General features: G+C 33.6%; 2 protein-coding genes across 2 annotated transcripts in view; both read left to right on the forward strand.

Moving 5' to 3' along the window:
* The first annotated feature begins 5,921 nt into the window (after positions 1–5,921).
* LOC111713268 (14-3-3 protein epsilon-like) lies at positions 5,922–12,601 on the forward strand. Its single transcript, XM_023488104.1, is given in 7 exon segments — positions 5,922–6,096; positions 6,836–7,032; positions 7,870–7,994; positions 8,280–8,399; positions 10,081–10,159; positions 10,809–10,959; positions 11,329–12,601. Coding segments are annotated over 7 exon segments (807 nt in total). The 5' UTR covers positions 5,922–6,032; the 3' UTR covers positions 11,400–12,601.
* Positions 12,602–13,620: 1,019 nt separating this feature from the next.
* Positions 13,621–20,265, forward strand: part of LOC111713267 (E3 ubiquitin-protein ligase RNF34) — an 11,025-nt gene continuing 4,380 nt past the window's right edge. The window contains exons 1-6 of the mRNA XM_023488102.1: positions 13,621–14,301; positions 15,854–15,871; positions 16,772–16,868; positions 17,719–17,846; positions 19,880–19,948; positions 20,117–20,173. Of these exons, the coding sequence (XP_023343870.1) occupies positions 14,257–14,301; positions 15,854–15,871; positions 16,772–16,868; positions 17,719–17,846; positions 19,880–19,948; positions 20,117–20,173 (414 nt within the window). The 5' untranslated portion in view covers positions 13,621–14,256. The remainder of the gene's footprint in view (positions 14,302–15,853; positions 15,872–16,771; positions 16,869–17,718; positions 17,847–19,879; positions 19,949–20,116; positions 20,174–20,265) is intronic.

Here is a 20,265-nt window from a genome sequence, read left to right on the forward strand (position 1 = left end):
CTTAAAGTTTAGTTCAAAAAAACTTTATAGTGTTAAAGATCAATGCATGGGATTGTTTTTTGTAAATCTCTTAAGCTTTAAAGATCAATCGACGGTTCTTTTTCTAAAAACTCTAAAGTGTTAAAGAGAAATAAGGACTTGTTTTCCTAAACTACTCAACAAAGATCAATGAAGGATTGGTTTTTTTTCTAAAATATTCAAAAAAGATCAATATGGAGGATTGTTTTTCTATAATACTCCACAAAGATCAATGGAGGAGTAATTTCTAAAATACTCAGCAAAGCTCAATTGGATTGGAACAAACCTATTTTAAATCAACTAAAAATAAATCTTCGAGATTTATAAACAATCCCTTGAGCAGGACGATGTCACACGCATACGGTGTCTCAAATTTCTGTCTCAGACGACCTTGCAGGGTCAAGTTTAGGCTCAGTTTTCCAAACTCATCCTCACCCGGCCCTATACAGGGTGAATGTGATGTACACTTATTTACAGGGTTCTGTGTGTCAATTAGATACAAGGTGAACTATGAACATTTGGTTTTAATTTCAATTTTTATTTTTTATTTTTTAGATTTACTTAATATTAAACAAAAGATGAATTATTCACATTTAAAAATGAGGAATTTTTAATAAGAAACAGCCTTTTATTACTCTAAACCTGCGGTTCTGTTGAAAGAGTATATCGTATCGTTTAAACTGAGGCTAGAAATTGTTCAAGGAGGGAAGGCACAAATTAAGTTGCCAAAATAAATTATTTTAGAAAGCAATTGATTTCTTAAATTTGAAAAAAAAATAATTAAGATCAATATGGAGGATTGTTTTTCTATAATACTCAACAAAGATCAATGAAGGATTGTTTTTTTTTCTAAAATATTCAAAAAAGATCAATATGGACGATTGTTTTTCTATAATACTCCACAAAGATCAATGGAGGAGTAATTTCTAAAATACTCAGCAAAGCTCAATTGGATTGGAACAAACCTATTTTAAATCAACTAAAAATAAATCTTCGAGATTTATAAACAATCCCTTGAGCAGGACGATGTCACACGCATACGGTGTCTCAAATTTCTGTCTCAGACGACCTTGCAGGGTCAAGTTTAGGCTCAGTTTTCCAAACTCATCCTCACCCGGCCCTATACAGGGTGAATGTGATGTACACTTATTTACAGGGTTCTGTGTGTCAATTAGATACAAGGTGAACTATGAACATTTGGTTTTAATTTCAATTTTTATTTTTTATTTTTTAGATTTACTTAATATTAAACAAAAGATGAATTATTCACATTTAAAAATGAGGAATTTTTAATAAGAAACAGCCTTTTATTACTCTAAACCTGCGGTTCTGTTGAAAGAGTATATCGTATCGTTTAAACTGAGGCTAGAAATTGTTCAAGGAGGGAAGGCACAAATTAAGTTGCCAAAATAAATTATTTTAGTAAGCAATTGATTTCTTAAATTTGAAAAAAAAATAATTCTTAGTCTTAATGCATAATATTGTTAGATAACACAATTAGAATTGTTAGCCATTAATTCTCTTTTTTCACTTTTCGTTTCCTTCTTTTAATTTTTCCAATTATTATTTATTATTATGTATTATATATATGTTTGCTTTTAAAGGAACAGATATCAGTAAACTTTAACGTATTCAATTTAATTAGTGTTTGCAATATTTTTTTGGGAGGTGGAGGTGTTATTCTTATACGGTATTGACACATCCATCAAATAGAATCTTGCTAATGATGCGTTACAACTTCAGCCAGTGTTCGGATTCTTAGTGTAACAGTCAGTCAACCTTCACTTTCGAATGCGTGAAAATAATTTTTTTTCCCTTAACAAAAAATATTTCCAAAAAAGTGATTTATATAATTTATGAATAAGTAATAGCGATTATCCTTTAGATAAAGATTAATAATCTTAATTGTGACACAGTTTAAGTAATCTACCTGGCCCAGAGCAAAATGGACATAATTTGAATCCTTTAATGCAGGTCCTGTTGCCTATTAAACAGTGAACACCAATCTTTAATTAAAGCAACGTTAATTCATAGTTTACAGTTTATAGAGGTACTAGGCTTTCAGGGCGCTTTATAGTTTACAGTTTACAGAGGTACTAGGCTTTCAGGGCGCTTCATAGTTTACAGTTTACAGAGGTACTAGGCTTTCAGGGCGCTTCATAGTTTACAGTTTATAGAGGTACTGCGCTTTCAGGGCGCTTCGCGCCTATCTTCTATTTCAATTTAACATTTTCTCTTTGTATCCATTGCAAAACAAAAACAAAACAAAAAATTCACAAATTTTATTTTCAAAATCGTGAATTTTCGAAATTTAATGAAAATAAAATTTTGTTGGAGGCTTATTTTTGAAATTTTTACTATTCATAAACCTTCCCTGGGGTCATGTAAGGTCCCACACAAAATTGGGGCCCAATCAGTTTAGCGGTTTGGACGTTTATTCGATAAAAGCAAACAAACAATCAAAATTAAAGATCTCTAAAAATCAAGTGTTTTTCTCAATACAAATAATGATTTTAAAAGTGATCAGGAATGATAAGTACGACACTAAACATTTATCTTTTGTTTTTAAACGATTGAATTTTTTTTTATTGTTGGTCTGAAAATCGTCAAGCCCAGCCAAATTAAAGCAAATTTTACGTAAGATTGAAATCATTCACTTTTCGAAGAGCTATTGCGAAAAACAAAGTATCTCTCTGTCTATAGTATCTCTCTATATGTCTATAGTATCTCTCTATATGTCTATAGTATCTCTCTTTATGTATATAGTATCTCTCTATATGTCTATAGTATCTCTCTATATGCCTATAGTATNCAGTCTTGATTTTTAAACTATCAGAAATATTTTTTAAATCAGCATCCTTCTATTCCGAATATTTCACTTCAACCATCCACTTCTCTTATACTCTTGCTGTTTTCTGTCTTCTCAGAACTATCTATGTTGCTGTTTTTTGTTTCCCACATTTTATCCTCTCTCTTGCAGTTTTCTATCACTATTGAGATATGTGGTTTTGAACTCATGTCTATCAGGAGATAACTGTCGGTCTAGTACTGACTTAATCTTTCCTTTCCGTTTTGCTTCCTTAGGCATAAAAAATAGGCATGTTTCCTTCAACTCTACATTGTACAGTCCCCTGAGCATTTCGTCCTATAATTGCACCAGGCTCCTCTTGTTTGTAGAATATGCTTGTAACCATAACTCTTCCTTGGCCGGCAGTATAATATTCTCTGGTATCTTCACCACTTTCCTGTTTCCTGTCCAGGTATACCAGTTTCCGTTTCCTATTTTCTGCATGAGCTCTTCTGCAGGTCTCCTCCTCTTCTGTCTGATCTAGGTATTCCTGTCTTTTCTCTCATCATATTTGTGTTGTGAGAATCTTTTCACTATTTTGACAAAGAACACTCCTGCTTCACATTGCTCAAATGCTGCTCCCAGTTGAAAAACGGTATTATCTCTCTTCTAGCTGCTCCCATGATACATAAAATTATCATCCTTTTTATATTTTCATCTGGGGTTGTTTTCCAGTCATCGTTAAGCAGATAAGTTTCCAAGTTTTCGCACCATTAACATTGTCTCTGGATTTCCAACATATTTGGGAGCTCTTTCAATGAAGTCCTGTACTCTTTCTCTTGTACTATTTTTGATATCACACATCTTGTCGTATGTATCTTCTGTTGCTTCCCCTGTTTCCACTATTCTCTGTAGGTGAGCCATACATTGTTGTGATTTATCCATCTTCTTGTTCTGCTCCAACCTTGCTTTTACTTCTTGAATCTTTTCTAATGTTTTCCATTTTTCGAGTTTCTTTCTATGTTGTAACTCCATTTTCTCCAATCTTTCCAACAGGGCTGCAAATTCTTCAAGTTGAAATTTTTCATCTTCTCTTCCAGTTTCCTTCAAGTTTCATTTAAGCAAATCATGCTATGTATTCAATTAAAACGTAGTTTCAATAATGAGTTTTACGTAAAAGTTTACAACCATAGATATTTAATTAGTGCAGGTTTACAGAGTATCATGTTTACCCAATACTTATTACGAATAAAGTAATAGATAAATTGATATATAGATAGATAGCAAAGATATACAGATAGATAGATAGGTAGATAGATAGAGATACATAGATAGCAAAGATATACAGATAGATAGATAGATAGGTAGATAGATGGATAGATAGATAGATAGAGATGATACTTCAGAGACGACTATACGGAATTTATCAAGTCTTGTTTCTTGCACCCATGGAGAATGAAACCAAGATTAAATTTAACAGATCAGCTCTGCTAGATTTTATACTCTTCGTAGCGAACACTTACAGGAGATATATTTCATGTGTAGACCATACATATATATTAAATATCATTTTAACAGAACATTATATCATGTGCTCATACTTAAAAAGTGAACCACCAAAATCTCTTAAAACGGTGTTGCAACCATAAACCGATTATATAACTTCTTAATCATTTTCTTTTTAATTATAGTAGTGGATAAGTGCAAGGTTCGTCTATAAGGGGGTTTCGACTGTTGTTACTCAAAAACTAGTTCTCCAGCAGTCCAAGTACGTTACAGCAAAGTGTACGGAAACCCTATTGCCCCCTCCTTGTATTCAATTTTCCTTGATCTGAGCTAAGCTTTTCCTCTTTGTTTTATTACTCTATGGGTTTGAGTATATTACTTAACTAACATTGAATTTAACATTGACATTTTGAGGATCTGTTTTCACTTGAGAACCGGGAAGAGAAAATTTATTTTTTGGACTCGATCAAACCTTATGAAGATTAGCAAACTAAAATGTATTTCATCAGAAGACTTTTTATCCCGCTAGCCCCAGAAATTATTAACTCAGTCAATAACTCCTTCTGATGGAATCTGTATTTTTCACAGTTTATAGCTAATCAGATTGTTCGGCTAGATCCAGGTACACATGTTATAAATATCTCAGAGTACTTTATCAGGGAAACCTTATACCTTATCTATATTCCTGCTAATAACTATTATCATCATATCTCGTAACCAAATAAAGAATTAATATTATTGTAAATAACCCCCCCCAGCAGGAATAGGGTTAACCATGTATCATTCTTGAAACAATGACCACAAAATTACCCTATAGTCCTGGCATTTCCAAAATGTGGTTCTGCCTTTTTTGTGCTGTCAATATTACCGGTGATATTAAGAATTTTGTTTAGATTTCAATTTTGATAAATAAAACCAAATTATGTCGAAATTTCTGAACGAAAGTCTTCATATCTCGGGTTGAAAGCAAAAAAAGAGCAGACCACATTTTGGAAATGCCAGGACTAGGGAAATTTTTTTTTTTTTATTCTCTAGAATTTCCTTCTAAAATTAGGTTGAAAAGTAAATGCAGCATCTTAAAAGTCAAAGACGACCTTTAAGTCGTCTTGCTACTGTCATATGTTTCGTTATACACCCTGGCTGAACACGGAACAACCCCCTCCTCCCTTTCGACGGAAGGGGAATATGTTCCCTAAACGACCAAATAATTGTCCTGGAGATAATCCCATCAGTACCCCAGCAGTCTCTTAAATTATTTTATAATAATGTTTATTGGGAAGACTTTCATTAAAAAAAATATATTTAGGAAGACGACATTTAAATAAAGGGTCGCATATAGCAATTTTTAAAATAAAATAGAGAGTAGTTACCTTAAACCTTGAAGATTGATTTATCAAGGTTTATTTTATTTCTTCAAAAATTTCATGTCACGTTTGTGATTGAATATAAGTAAAAAAAAACTTTGTTTACAAAAATGGAAAAAGTCCCACTTCGCGGAGTAAAATTGTGAGTCAGAAAACGGACTACTTTCTCCACTGTACAGTTATCCGACCAATGGAATTGGCATATTTAATCACGTGACGCTATCTTTTCTCCTATTGGCCGGTACACCTCTCTACCTCACAGTCCACTAATCTGTCGTTACATCGTTTAGACGGGCGCGGCGTAGGTTTTATCAAAGTGAAAATTTCCTCCCGATTCCCACACAACGTGCATCAAGATGACTGACAGAGAGGATAAAGTTTACAAGGCTAAGTTGGCCGAACAGGCAGAGAGATACGATGGTAAGGAATAATTAAAACCAATTTCAATGAATACCTTTCAATGAGAAATTTCTGAAATCATTGTACATGCGGTCTTTTTTTCGTGTGGCCTGATCAGGCAATGTAAAGCTTTTTTTGTTCTGATTAATGGGGACATAGGGGATGATTCGAGTAATTTGAAAATAATTAGTCAGAGACGACGTTTGTTTCTCGTTATTTTAGATAATTTTATATTTGCCGGTAATTTTCTTGATCGAAAAAATTTTGGACCCTCCGGGGTACCCTCTCTCCCCCCCCCCTCCCATCAATTTTGTACATGCATTTCAAATTTATTACGTGGATAGCGTTGATCATGTGGCCGCATCGTCCTAGCCGCGGCGTTCGGCCCCGTAGCCTGCTATAGCCGCAGCGTTCGGCCCAGAAATTGTCCATGGTAATTTCTCAGAAAACTATTTCTTTTTAACATTAGACTTGTATTAAATTGATAGGAAGGGGGGGGGGGGGCCAAGAAATCTTTCTATAGGACAGACCCTTGTCCTAACCTAACACTGAAATATTGCAAAATAAATGTTTTTTTTTTGTTGAAAATAGTATAAGTAGGGGGGTCCAAAAATCGTTCTCTAGGACAGACCTTAAATGCCTTTCCTTTAAACATTTAAGTTTTGTAAATTGTATTTATTGCGTAAGGTAATCTCAAGACTCAACTCAATGCAAGGGGCATACCATTTAAGGAATTCAAGCATTCACTTCTGTTTTGCAGAGATGGTTGAGGCGATGAAGAACGTCGCTGGGCTCGACGTCGAGCTGACGGTTGAGGAGAGGAACCTCCTCAGTGTAGCCTACAAGAATGTGATAGGTAAAGAAGCTTTTGTTTTTAGAAATTAATTGTTTTCTTGACATTGTACGCAAATATGTGAATCCATGCCAGTAACTCCACTTAGACAAACTTGACAGTCAGCACTATCTTGAATGCAAAAATTATGAAATCAACTCCCTGTAATTGTTTTGTATAAAGTGATTTTTCTTTTCTAGAAGCTAGTGAGAAGTGATACTGGTCACAANATACATATTTTTCCTGTGGGGCCCTACTAAAGAAACCAAACAGCTCGATATAAAATGGAGTACCGTCTGCAAAGCATGTATAATCATATGGTAGGGCGAACCGCGTCAGTTGTCTCTCCCTTCTATTCCTTGCTCCCTGGGTTACCCACAAAGAATGAGACTGTAAAAACGAGTCAAGATTCTAGAAATAAATTTGATTTTTGGTTTCTGCATTCAATCTAATATTTGGATGGATTACTTATTGATAAAGCACAGAAATAAACCAGTTTTTAAATACGCAATTTAATTTTATTTTAGTTTTGTTGATTTTCTTCCTGAAGTGCTCCCATAGCTAGGATTAAGGGAATATATTTTTGAGGAAAACAACAATAAAATTGTTTTTGCTCATTATTAAACAAGTTTTTTTTTAATCTGAAGCTACTTTTGTCCTGAAAGAAAAAAATATTTAGTTAATAATGCTCAATACTTTCACAAGGAGGAAGTTCTAGAAATATAATCAATATTTGGTTTTAGACACATTTTTCTACACAGATCCTTTGTCTTCGAGATATTTTTGATAGAAAGGTTTAATTTTAGTATCTTAAGAGACTTACTAGGATATTCTATTTTGAGAATGAAGGGACTTATGCCAGGATATGCTTTGTAAACTTAATCCTGGATATTCTAGGTTGAGAATGAGTTGAAGGATATATGCCAGGATATACTTGATATACATAAACCTGGATATTCTAGGTTGAGAATGAGTTGAAGGATATATGCCAGGATATACTTGATGTATTGGATAAACATCTAATCCCCTCCAGCTCTACTGGAGAGAGTAAAGTATTCTATTACAAGATGAAGGGAGATTACCACAGGTACAATAAGTTCAAAAGTCTAAGGTCTAATTGTCTTAAGAAAGATTATATAGTCGTCATATATTTAAAGTTTACTTATTTAAGAGGACAATGTTCCTAACAAGTGTCAAAGCTTAGCTCATTTAATAATCAGTTACAAACTCCAAATTTTTACTATTTAAGACGTCTTGAAGTAAAGATCATTCAATACAAACTCTCTTAAACTTGTCAAAACAACTTTTCTTAGATATTTTTTAATCTATTTCACAACTCTTAGTGTAAAATTAATAATTACACATTGCGTAGGTATTTGGCTGAGTTTGCCACTGGAAATGACCGTAAGGAGGCTGCAGAGAATTCTCTAGTTGCGTACAAAGCTGCGTCAGATATTGCCATGACGGAGCTCCCACCCACACACCCAATCAGGTAAATCAACTGAAAAGATAATACATTTATCCACCTTTTAAAGAATTTTAACTTATGGAAACCATTTGGTTTGTTGGGTTAAAACATCTGAAAGAGCTCGACTTCTAGTTGGTGTACACCTCAATAGTGTATTCATATTGATTTTTAAAGATGTGGGGGGGGGGGCAACTTTCACAATTCACCCCTATTCTGTACAATTCAAGATCAATGTATTTTCCACCAATAAAGTTCTTCTCTTATTGTACGTACCTGAACATAAGTATTGTAGACAAATATATTGAGAAATGTATTGGATTTATAGGCAGAACAAACTGATATAAATCTACGTAAACACAAACCAATTCTTGAGTAAACATAAGGGAGGTTTATGTCATATAAGTTTGTCATTTCTATCTACGCAAATTTTTCATATGACGCAGCGTTTCGAAAAATGGAATGCGTCAAACTCTCATGGTAAACCCAAGGGATTTTCTTGTTTTAACATCATAAATTATATTGCAGTACAAAATACGTTGAATTTTATATGAACAACTTGAAGCAATCATATATATTCTGATGGGAGGAGGAAGGATTTAACACTTTCTAAATTTTATTGCAAATAAATTCGATGTTAGCTTGGTTTGAATATTGTTTATAAACCGCAGGCATATTTAACTTGTGATACACCCCAGTAGGTTTAAAATACACAGCATCTGTTGAGGGGGGGGGGATTGTCTCCTGCAGATATATTTTCGCCAGTGCTTTGGATCCATTTAATTTTGATGCGGATTCGGATCCTAGATCCTGGATCTGCACTGGAAAAAAATGGATCCGGGTCCAAATCCGGATCCGGATTCAGGTCGTTTATATAAGATTTACTGAATATTTTTCGAATTTTTTTGTTTTATTTGTTCGCATATTTTTATCCTAAAACTTGATGAACCATTTTTATAATCTCTTTTTTTCAAAAGTTCAGATTTTGGTTTTTGGAGAAAAAAGGTTTTTTTCAGATTTTGTTGATATTTTACCACTTGGATTAGGATCCGCGAATCCGCATATTTGTGGATCCGGATCCATGAAGCTAAAATCTTACGGATCCGGATCCTAAGCACTGATTTTCGCAGTGGAAAAAAACTCGCAATACAGGACGGAACAATATTGAATATATGGATTTTGGGACAACAGGATAATTGAGAGTTATATACAAGGCTTCAGATCCGTTTAATTTTGGCGAAATTTTTTAAGCATCATTGTCGAATTATTTTTCTTTGTTTTAGCTTATTTTTATGCTAAATCTTGATGAACCATTCAGAGATCAGGGGTTTGAGAGTTTTTGTATAATATTTGCTCTTAGGATCCATCCGGATCAGGATTCGGATCTTAAGCACTGGACATTCGGGATTTTTTCTACCACCTGGATATTCTAGGTTGAGAATGAGTTGAAGGATATATGCCAGGATATACTTTATATACATGAANCCCCCAGATTTTTTAAATGTGGTGAGATGGTTTTAATGCATTACTAAATTCCAAATGGATACCGTTATCAAAGAAATTTAGGGCGTTTTTCTATCCATTCAGTTTTAAAATCAGCCCGTAATGCAACATCACTGTCATTGACTTAAATGTAAATTGTAAATATAATTTTACTGCTTTTGAATTATTTGATTTTAATTGTAAAATAAACAAACATTTATTACAGGTTGGGACTAGCATTGAACTTCTCCGTGTTCTACTACGAGATTCTAAACTCACCAGATAGAGCCTGCAGGCTTGCCAAGGTAGATATCATAAGAATAATCTGCATAGAACATAAATTGTCATCCTTGCGACATTTCACCTTCAGATATATTCAAAGGGATTTTACTCAATCTATAGGATGCCATATATGTGTTTATCAATGCAATAGTTCCAATCTTTGGAATTTTTAACGCCCTCAAGGAAATGCATAAGGAATACGAAAAAAAAGAATGAGCAATATTTTAATCTTGTAGCTTCTGAAGACTAAAAAACACAAAAATATTTTAACATTGTTATAATTTGAAAGGCAAAAAATCTGTTCAGAACTTGGATGATACTTTTCCTATATTTCATGTCAATTCTTTTTTCTAGGCTATATTAAATGTTAATGCTCTATTCTATGCTATATTTATTGCGAATTCTATATTCTAGGATATATTAAATGTGAATGCTTTAGTTATGCAATTTTCAATGATAATCCTATATTCTAGGCTATATTAAATGTTAATGCTTTATTTTATTCTATATTCTATGCTATATTAAATGTTAATGCTCTTATTCTAAGCTGTATTCAATGCTGATGCTACATTCCAGGCTATACTAAATGCTAATGCTCTATTCTATGCTAATTCTATATTCTAGGATATATTAAACGTTAATGCTATATTCAATGCTAATTCTATATTCTAGGCTGCTTTTGATGATGCTATTGCTGAGCTGGATACTCTATCTGAAGAGAGCTATAAGGATTCAACACTTATTATGCAACTACTCAGAGACAATCTAACCCTCTGGACCTCAGATATGCAAGGAGATGGGGATGCAGAGAAGGCAGAAGGAGGTGATCAACCCCCCCCCCGTACCCCCGCCACTCGCGCTTTTAAGACATGATAAGGATCGCATTATAATTCCTTGGGATCGAATTAAATAAATTTGAACTAGGTCGCTGAACTTGGCCTTGATTCAAATACCTACCTGTAGTGCTGTAGATTCATTAAATTCAGCCCCTGGTTTTTAAATGTTAATTATTGATTTGAATCGCTAGTATTGTATTACACATATTGCAATCTCTGAAGAATTACAACTGAAATTGATTTCAGATTTTCTACCCGGTCGAAAAGGCGAAAATTTTGAACAGGACAGAGCCGGATCCGTGACAAAATGAAATGGAAGTTCCGGATGAAAGATTAATTGTTGGTTTTTTTTTCAGATGAAGCTAAAGTTAAAGTTGAGGATGTAGAAACCCCAGCTCCTGCTCCAGCTGCACCTGAGGAATCTTAGACAAGAAGCTCAGCAGTTTAATAAAAAAGCAGCTCAGCAGCCCAGTTTACCTGAGCAGCTTATCCATCAAACACTCATCATCTTTGGCTCATGAGAGTAAACTCCATCACAGTGCTGCATTCATTTCAAACCAAAAATATTTTCTGATTGTTGAGCATCATAGTTATGGGTTAGGGCTCAGTACTCCCTAGTACTCCCCACTAGTACTTCAGTATACATAGTACTCCAAAACCTGTGTTCTGGCGTTTCTCAAGTATTTGAGAGTTTTAAAGCTTTCTCGAGTATTTAAATTTATCATGTAAAGGACTATTTTTGAGTAGCGTCACAAAACTATTACTTATCTTACTTTTTGCAGTTGTGCTTCAATAGCTTTTCAGGTTTCGGGAGTATTAATAATTAGGCCATTGGAGTACTGAACATACTGGAGTACTAATTGATGCAACTCCTGAAATTATAGTTTGTCTGAATATTCTTAATCTAAAACAATGTTACCAACACACCAGGTTTGCAATTTAGTACAACATTTTACATTTATGCACAAACTTTCTTTACAACACAATCTGGGCAATCCTTTGTATCCCTCCCCCCCTTTCTAACAAATACCCCACCCACCCCTGTATTGATATTTTTAAGTTACCTGAACGATAGATCTTGAACCAGTATTCCGGTAGTTTTTCTCAGGGGTGTTTATTTCGTTGTAAAAATCTATCCCCCCTTCTTGAGAAATGGGGGGAAAATCTATATCTTTTTGGGAACAAAATTATTAAAATAATGTTAACAGTTCCCCCTTAAAATCTGTGGCGGGGGGGGGGTAGCTAATAAATATATACCCCTGAAATTTTACTAGTTCTAAATAAACCATTTTGTTCTTAACAGGGGGCAAGGTCTGGACACTTAAAATCCATCTTTAATCACAGTCTTGACTTTTTTTCATCTTTTTCCCCAGGGCTTGAGTTGGTTTATTGTGATGTACACCATTCCGTATTTATTATTCTAGATTTTTTATTCTTTTATTTATGACATTTTTTCTTTCAAATTGTATTTGAGTGTCTGACGGGAAATATTTCCGGTGCAAAGGTTTCAATTTTAACAGTGCTCAACTATTTGGCATTTAAACGTAAATATTAGGTTTTTGACTCAACTACACGAATTTACTGTGATTATGTTTGTTTAAAAATATTATTATTAATTTCATTTTTTAATAATTTGGCGTTCTCTCTCTAAGTTTTGTCATTTTTTCCTTGGTAAAAATTGCAATAATTTCTTGCGTAATACTTGCATTTTTCAATTATAAAATGTTCGCAATATTTTCCTGCATAATATCTTAATATTTCTAATATTTCTTGCGAACTATTTGCAATATTTCTTCGTGCATTTTTATTACTTTCAAATGAAATATTGCTCATTTCGCAGCGTATATTCGTAATATTGCCATGCATAACTCTTACAATATTTTGCTTGCGTAATATTTGCAATATATCTGTGTTATTTTTGCAATATTCCATGTTAGTTATACTCACCGCTTTAAAACAATCTGTAAATGATTTCATCTAAATTGTATGTAACTTCGCAGTAATAAATGTAACTAAAATCAACAGTTTTAGACATAAACACTTTGTGGTAAAAGTAAATTAAGTTAGTTGGTCCTTAAAGGTTTGCAAATCGATGGATTTATTTTTTAAATAATGATAAATTACGGTAAAATATCTGTAAGTAATGCTAATCTTGGTGGAGGACCCCTATCCTATATACAACATTCTGAAAATTAATATTAGTAAATTATTTGAAGTTCTATTGTTGACTTCACAGTAAACATTATTCGAGGTTTCTCTAGGTCCTCCGAATATAGTAACAAAGAAAAATTTCCGAGTTGAATAAATTAATAATTCTCCGGCAAATGAAGACGATGTTTGTTATAGTCTCTTGAAAAAGGAAAGCTCTTCCATCGATCCAAACATTAAGATAAGTCACAATACTGCACAGAAGCTGCAGTTCAACAGCAGACATACAAGGTTCAAACATGGATTAGGAACGCTTTGCGTCACAAAACAGAATCAACCTTATTTGTATAAAAATGACTAGTGCCTCAAAACAATCTAAATCTCACAAAAATTGATTTTTTCAAAAGTTTCTGCATGAAAAATGTCTATTCAAGACATCATACATTATAAAAAGATTCCTTAGGCCGGCCTGATTTTTTTGAAAATATGTGTTTTTAATTTAGAAAAAATGAAAGGTTGTTTTGTAACTCTTATCTCCTGTAGATGGACAAAACGTTAATTGATTCGACTGAGAAGATTGACTACTGAAGCCAAGCAACTGTGATGAAAAACTAAATATATGATGGTTACTAATAAACCCGATTGGAGAAATTACAGGTTTTCAAATGAGTATCTATATACATTGGAGATTTCAGATCATCAGAACGATTTCAAAATAATCCAGAGGCTTCTAGAATAAGAGTTCTAGATAAATGAGAGTCCTGAAAGAGGCCCAATACTGAGAGAGGTTCTAGAAGTATACGAATGTGAGGGTCTAAAGGTCATTGAGAGGGCTTTCAGTCATGTAAGAGTCTACACAAACCAGAGGTTTAAGAGAGTTCTAAGATAAATTTTTTAAAACCCAGTGATCTCTACGTTGCGTAAGAGTTATTTAAACGTAATTTAAAGTATTCCGAGTCCCAACAAAGACTTAAAGAACTCCAATAAAAAAACTATTTAAAACTTTGAGAGTTTAAAAATCCTGAAGACTCCCAACAATAACAGTATTAAGGGTTTCAAGAAACACAGTAAACTCTGAGGACTTGAACAAAAACCATAAAGTTCTAAATTAATGAAAACCAGATCTGAAGTCCAGTATGTCTGGGTGGGGAGTCCCAAACCTAGAGAATACGTTTACACAGGTAAAAATAATATTCATAATTAAAGGGAGTGTTCGCGAAAAATGAAAGGGGGTATAGGCTACAGGTAACTTTAGATCGCTACTAATCATATACTTCTATCTGTTGCGTCTACAAGAAGAAAATTGTTAAAAACGACCCAAACCGAAGAACGTAGCGTCCATATAAATAGTAATATCTGAATGATTTGTTTGGAAATAAATTGATTATTTTACGATCCGAGTTGAATGTTGCAACTTTCTGAATTTGTATGGACGCTACGGTCTTCGGTATGAGTAGTCTTTATAAATTTTTTCCTTATAGAGTATAGACGCCACGCAACAGATAGAAGTAAGATTAGTAGCGATCAAAAGCGCTTATTTTTCGCCGTAAGCCTATACCCCCTTTCGTTTTTCGCAAACACTCCCTTTAAGGATATCGTTGTGAATCGGACATGTCACTTAAAATTACATTAACAGTCCTTTAAATTTAGGGAATATAAAATGAAATTAAAAGTAACTTTATGAAAAGAGAATTATAAACAAAAATATTTACTCATTAAACTCAACTTTCTGCCTTGAAGGGACTGTACGAGTAATTTCAAGTGACCCTTCTTTACAAAAGTGACTTACGCATATCTATAACGACATGAATTATCAGAATTAAACTCATTTAAACCTAGAAAAGAAACGATATTCTGCACGAAATTGATCAGATAAAGGTTTCAAGGTTACTGTTTTCAATCGAGCATTGTTAATATCTTAGAAATTACGCTTACAGTCCCTTTAGTTTTCGGGCTCAGTGGAGCAGTGTTTATATTATGACATGGGCTAAATAGTTAAAAAATTAAGATTTTAATGATTGAAAAATTTTTTTAAAAGGATTAAATGGAAAGTTTTCCAATCCTTTTTGTTACTGCATAGTGCATATCCAAAAATTCATATATTTTCTCCTAAAAACCTTTCCGGCAATAAAACACTTTAAAAACGCGGAGAAAAAAAATGATCTTCTAAAGGTGGGGAGAAAAAAAAAAATTCATTAAAGAAAATATATTATTCTGATTTTGTAACATAAAGAATTCTATTAAGTTTTGTAACATAAAGAAATCTATTAAGTTTTGTAACATAAAGAAATCTATTAAGTTTTGTAACATAAAGAAATCTATTAAGTTGTGTAACGTTGATTCTATGAATAATTGATCGCTTAAAGTTGAAAGAAACTGAATAAAATGAATTTAACCTTAAACATTAATTTACTTTTTTAACACATATTTATATAATAATTTTCTTCGCTTATATATATTTGTTATATATATGTTAGCTATAGCTATAACGGCTGGACCGTATGGGGTGAAATTTGTTCAATTTTTGAAAAATTGTACACTTTGAAATCTTTGGAACTTCAAACAGTCAATACTTCTTTAAGTTTTGTGATATACCTCTAATTGGTATCAATCAATCGGAAATGTTCCAAAGATTTTAATAATGTACAATTTAAAAAAATTGAACGATGGTGAGGGCTACAATGTCTTAAAGATCGTTTTTTTGGGACACTCAGTAAATTAATCTTTTTTTAGTTATCACGAGCAGCGAAGGAATTCATGGTTTAACTCTCATTAAAATTTGACATTTTACAGCGAAAACCAACAAATCTGAATGACTATTGTCTACGCCATTATTTTGTAATTTTTGCTTTTAAATTGGACAAATTCTTTTGCCAAAAAATTCTTGCTTTTTGATTTTCCTTTACTAAATTTCAATAACAACATAAATAATGGAATTTGCTGAAACATCAGTAGAGAAATGATTTTTTTGTAATTTACCACATATACAGGGCTACCCATTAAGAATGAGACTTCAGCGACGATTGTACGAAATTTACACTAAATCTATTTCCTTATATTCACAATTCCCTGCAACGGAAGGCTTGTTTTTATCTTTGCCAAATCCTTAAATAAGTTACTATGATTACTATATCTAAGGCAGCTAATACTTAATTTAACCTTGGTATTGTCATATTTTAAAAGTTTCCGGTCGTCTTTGTAGTCTCATCCTCTGTATACATTTTATAACTTGTAATATACAACTGAGCTCAACCTTGAAAACAATTTGAATTGACCTTAGGCCGTAAGATATATGAGAACGAATTTAAAGAATTTGAGTACCGGCTAAAATTTAAGCCTCGGCTTAGATATGGTTGGTTCCACTTAAAATCGTATTCATTGCTTCAAGATTTAAGCCGGCGCTCAATTGAAACCGGTTTTTGACAGATTAAAGACGCAGCTCAAATTTATTAAATTCAGACATAGGTATCTTTAATCAACATAAATAAACTTGAGATTCGAAATCATCTAAGAAAAACGTTATTAAATTGAACCTAATCGTAAAAATAATTTTGTAAGAGCTTAAATCCAGGTATTAAATCTGACTTCAAATTGAATCTAACATAAGAAGAAGATTAAGTGTGCTCTAAATCATGTATTTGCCTGGAACAGGATATTGGAACTCATCTTGGCTCAGGACTTAACTCAGTAGCAGAGAACCTAGAGGGAGCCTTCATTCAGATCGGAGAGGGAACAGCCGAGAGAGCAGGTAACAGATAGGGAACAGTGGAGAGAGCAGGTAACAGATAGAGAACAGTGGAGAGAGCAGGTAACAGATCGGGGAGGGAACAGCCGAGAGAGCAGGTAACTGCTTGGAAACAGTGGAGAGAGCAGGTAACAGAAAGGGGAGGGAACAGCGGAGAGACCAGGTAACAGATAGGGGAGGGAACAGTGGATAAGAGCTGGTAACAGATACGGGAGGGAACAGCAGAGAGAGCAGGTAACAGATAGGGGAGGGAACAGCAGAGAGAGCATGCAACAAATGGAGGAAGGAACGCGCAGAGAGTAGGTAACAAAAAAGGGGAGGGAATAGCGGAGAGAGCAGGTAATGGATAGGGGAGGGAACAGTGGAGAGAGCAGGTAACATATATTGGAGGGAACAGTAGTAAGAGCAGGTAACAGATAGGGGAGGATTTAGCGAAGAGAGCAGGTAACGGATAGGGGAGAGAGCAGGTAACATATATTTGAGGGAACAGCGGAGAGAGCAGGTAACAGATAGGGGAGGGAACAGCGTAAAGAGCAGGTAACAGATATTGGAGGGAACAGCAGAGAGAGCAGGTAAAAAATAGGGGAGGGAACAGCAGAGAGAGCAGGTAACAAATAGGGGAGGGAACAATTCAGAGAGAGCAGATAACAGATATTGGAGGGAACAGCAGAGAGAGCAGGTAACAGATAGGGGAGGGAACAGTAGAGAGAGCATGCAACAAATGGAGGAAGGAACGCGCAGAGAGTAGGTAACANNNAACTACAGTTAACTACAATTAACTACAATCAACTACAATTAACTACAATTAACTACAATTAACCACAATTACCTATAATTAACGTTCCTTGTAAAGGGTGTGTTCGGCGAGGAAGCAGTACTGAAGAAGAACAGGTTGAAGATCTAGAAGAAGGAGGAGGGGGAGGGGGAGGAGGAGGGGGAGAAGCAGAAGGATCAGAGAGAGAAAGAGTTCTATTAAACCAGGTAATCATCCACAGAAGGAACAGTCAGGTTTTTGATCTTTATTACATACATATATTTACTAATCTAGTAACGAACAAAATTGCTTGTGAAATAGCGTCTTTTTAGACATATTAAAAACATTTCTTTGTATAAGTTGTAACACCCCACTCTTTCAAAAACATTTGGAAAGTGATTTTATTAAAAGGGAGAGTGACATGATAAGGTTTAATTTCTGTGGAAAATGCTGTATGAGTAATATAAAACATGCACATTTAGTTAGAGATGGGCATCATTTTGGGCCTTTTTCATACACAAGGACTTCTGCCTTTCAGAGACCCTACAAAATGGAATGTTCTGTATATCTTAAATTTATTAGCTTTACATTTTGCAATACTTTCACCATGAAACCAGATATATAGAAAAAAACAAAAACAAGTTGGTTAAATTTTTCGAGAAATCTTTTTATTAAATTGCTGTGGTTAAAACTTTTTCACAATAAAAGTAAATTTAAAATATGGTTTTAATTTTGAAATATGCTAACATCTCACATTTTTCTAATTTGTGTCTCTCTTAAAAATGTTTAAGAACTAACCAAACGCATATGCCTTATAGTTCTACACTTCAGTGTATATCATAAAAAGTCAAGATAACGAAAATCATATTTTATGTATAAACTATTATACATATACTTATACAAGATAAAGAATATATTTACGAATGCAAAAACACATAATTTGATTTCTGTGACTCGATCCAGTGACCGCTGTTTATTAGCTTACAGTGAAAATTGATAAATAATTGTGACAAAAATTAACAATTATTCTGAAACATGAATTATTCATAATACATGGGCGTATTCAGGATTTCAACAAAGGGGAGCAAGATTAGGTAAAATAGTTATATCCCCGCACACTGGCCTTGAAGTTGATTTTATTATACTTTATTTTCTTTAAAGTTGATTCTATTTGTCCCCTAATTGTGAATTGTATAGTCCACGTGCATTGTATAGCACTTTATGCAGTGATATTCATTAAGAAGCTGCATTTATTTATCAATTCAATTTACATTATCATCTGATGGTATTTCCAAAATGTGGTCTGCCTTTTTTATGCTTTCAAAACTTCAAAGTGCACGTCGTACCAAAATAACAGTGTTATATGTAATTTTATGAAACTATTCTTGATACGATGGGGTTACTTATGAACCTCAGCAAGATAAGATATCATGAAGGTCCAGAACAGCTTCTCAGAGGCATGGATATCGCAAGAATTATACAGAGCATTAAAAGGGTCATCATTGTGAACACATTGCAGGGAAATATAAATATGTAATGTTTGAAAAGAGAAGAAATGTTGTTTGTATAGTGTTTTCATTGTAATAATTGAATGTTTTTAATGTAAAAATAAAAAAATTAGCATAACAAATATCAAAACTATAAAAGTACAAAAAAATTAGGATGGTTTGAACAAATATTTTTAGTATTTCAGATCACTTAAACTGATGATTATTTTTACTAAATATTCCTGGCGAGAAAATTAAATCCTGACGGGAAAATAAAATTTTAGTCAAATTGAACACGGTAAGGCTCGATTTGTGTTCATTCGTAATACAAACCTGTTTCTGATCAGCTGACATTAGTGCAAATGCAACGTTAGTTCAATCAGACATTAGTGCAAACGATATAGCATCTTAAATTTTTATCATTCATAAACCTTCCCTGGGGTCACGTGATGTCCCACAAAAAGTTTGGTTCAGCCGTTTTGACGCTTTTTGGATACAAATTCAAACAAACAGACAGACAGACAAACCAAATTTATACCTAGAAGGTGAACATGCATGATGAAGTGCACAATAGTTTCATAAACAAGTATGTCCTTTTCTGGGTTTCTTCTCTGAATGTTTATTGATTGATTAATGATAATTGATTAAACCAGAGAATTGTACGCGGCACTTGCGATAAATTGAACACTCGTCACATCACAAATAATTACGTCTAGGCACTGTCATTAATTCTTCTGCCTTGTTTAAGATTATCAATAAGGATGTTAATCTAGGAATTAGGTGGAGGAATGGGCTGTGGTTCATCCTATTCAGCCTATATACCTCAACCTTCTAGTACACAGGTAGTTAAACGATATGAAACACGTGAAAATATTTTTCATAAATTGTTAGTTTCTGAAGAAATGATTCACGCGAATATAACTATTGCAACACTAACACAATTATTGAAATTGTTTTTTTGGTATTGCAACATGTCCCAAGGTTTTCAATCTTGTTTTTCTGTGTCGTAGGTTGACAACATGCTTTGTGATATGTGCCAAGCCAGACTCAATTTTATCAAAAGAAAGGTAGGTTTCCTTATTTTTTTCTTGGGTGGCTATATCCTTACCTCGGTACATTCCTAGAGAACGATTTTTGGACGCCCCCCCAGGGTCTTTCC

Source organism: Eurytemora carolleeae, unplaced genomic scaffold, assembly GCF_000591075.1.
Source record: "Eurytemora carolleeae unplaced genomic scaffold, Eaff_2.0 scaffold1005, whole genome shotgun sequence".
Classification (NCBI taxonomy): domain Eukaryota; kingdom Metazoa; phylum Arthropoda; class Copepoda; order Calanoida; family Temoridae; genus Eurytemora; species Eurytemora carolleeae.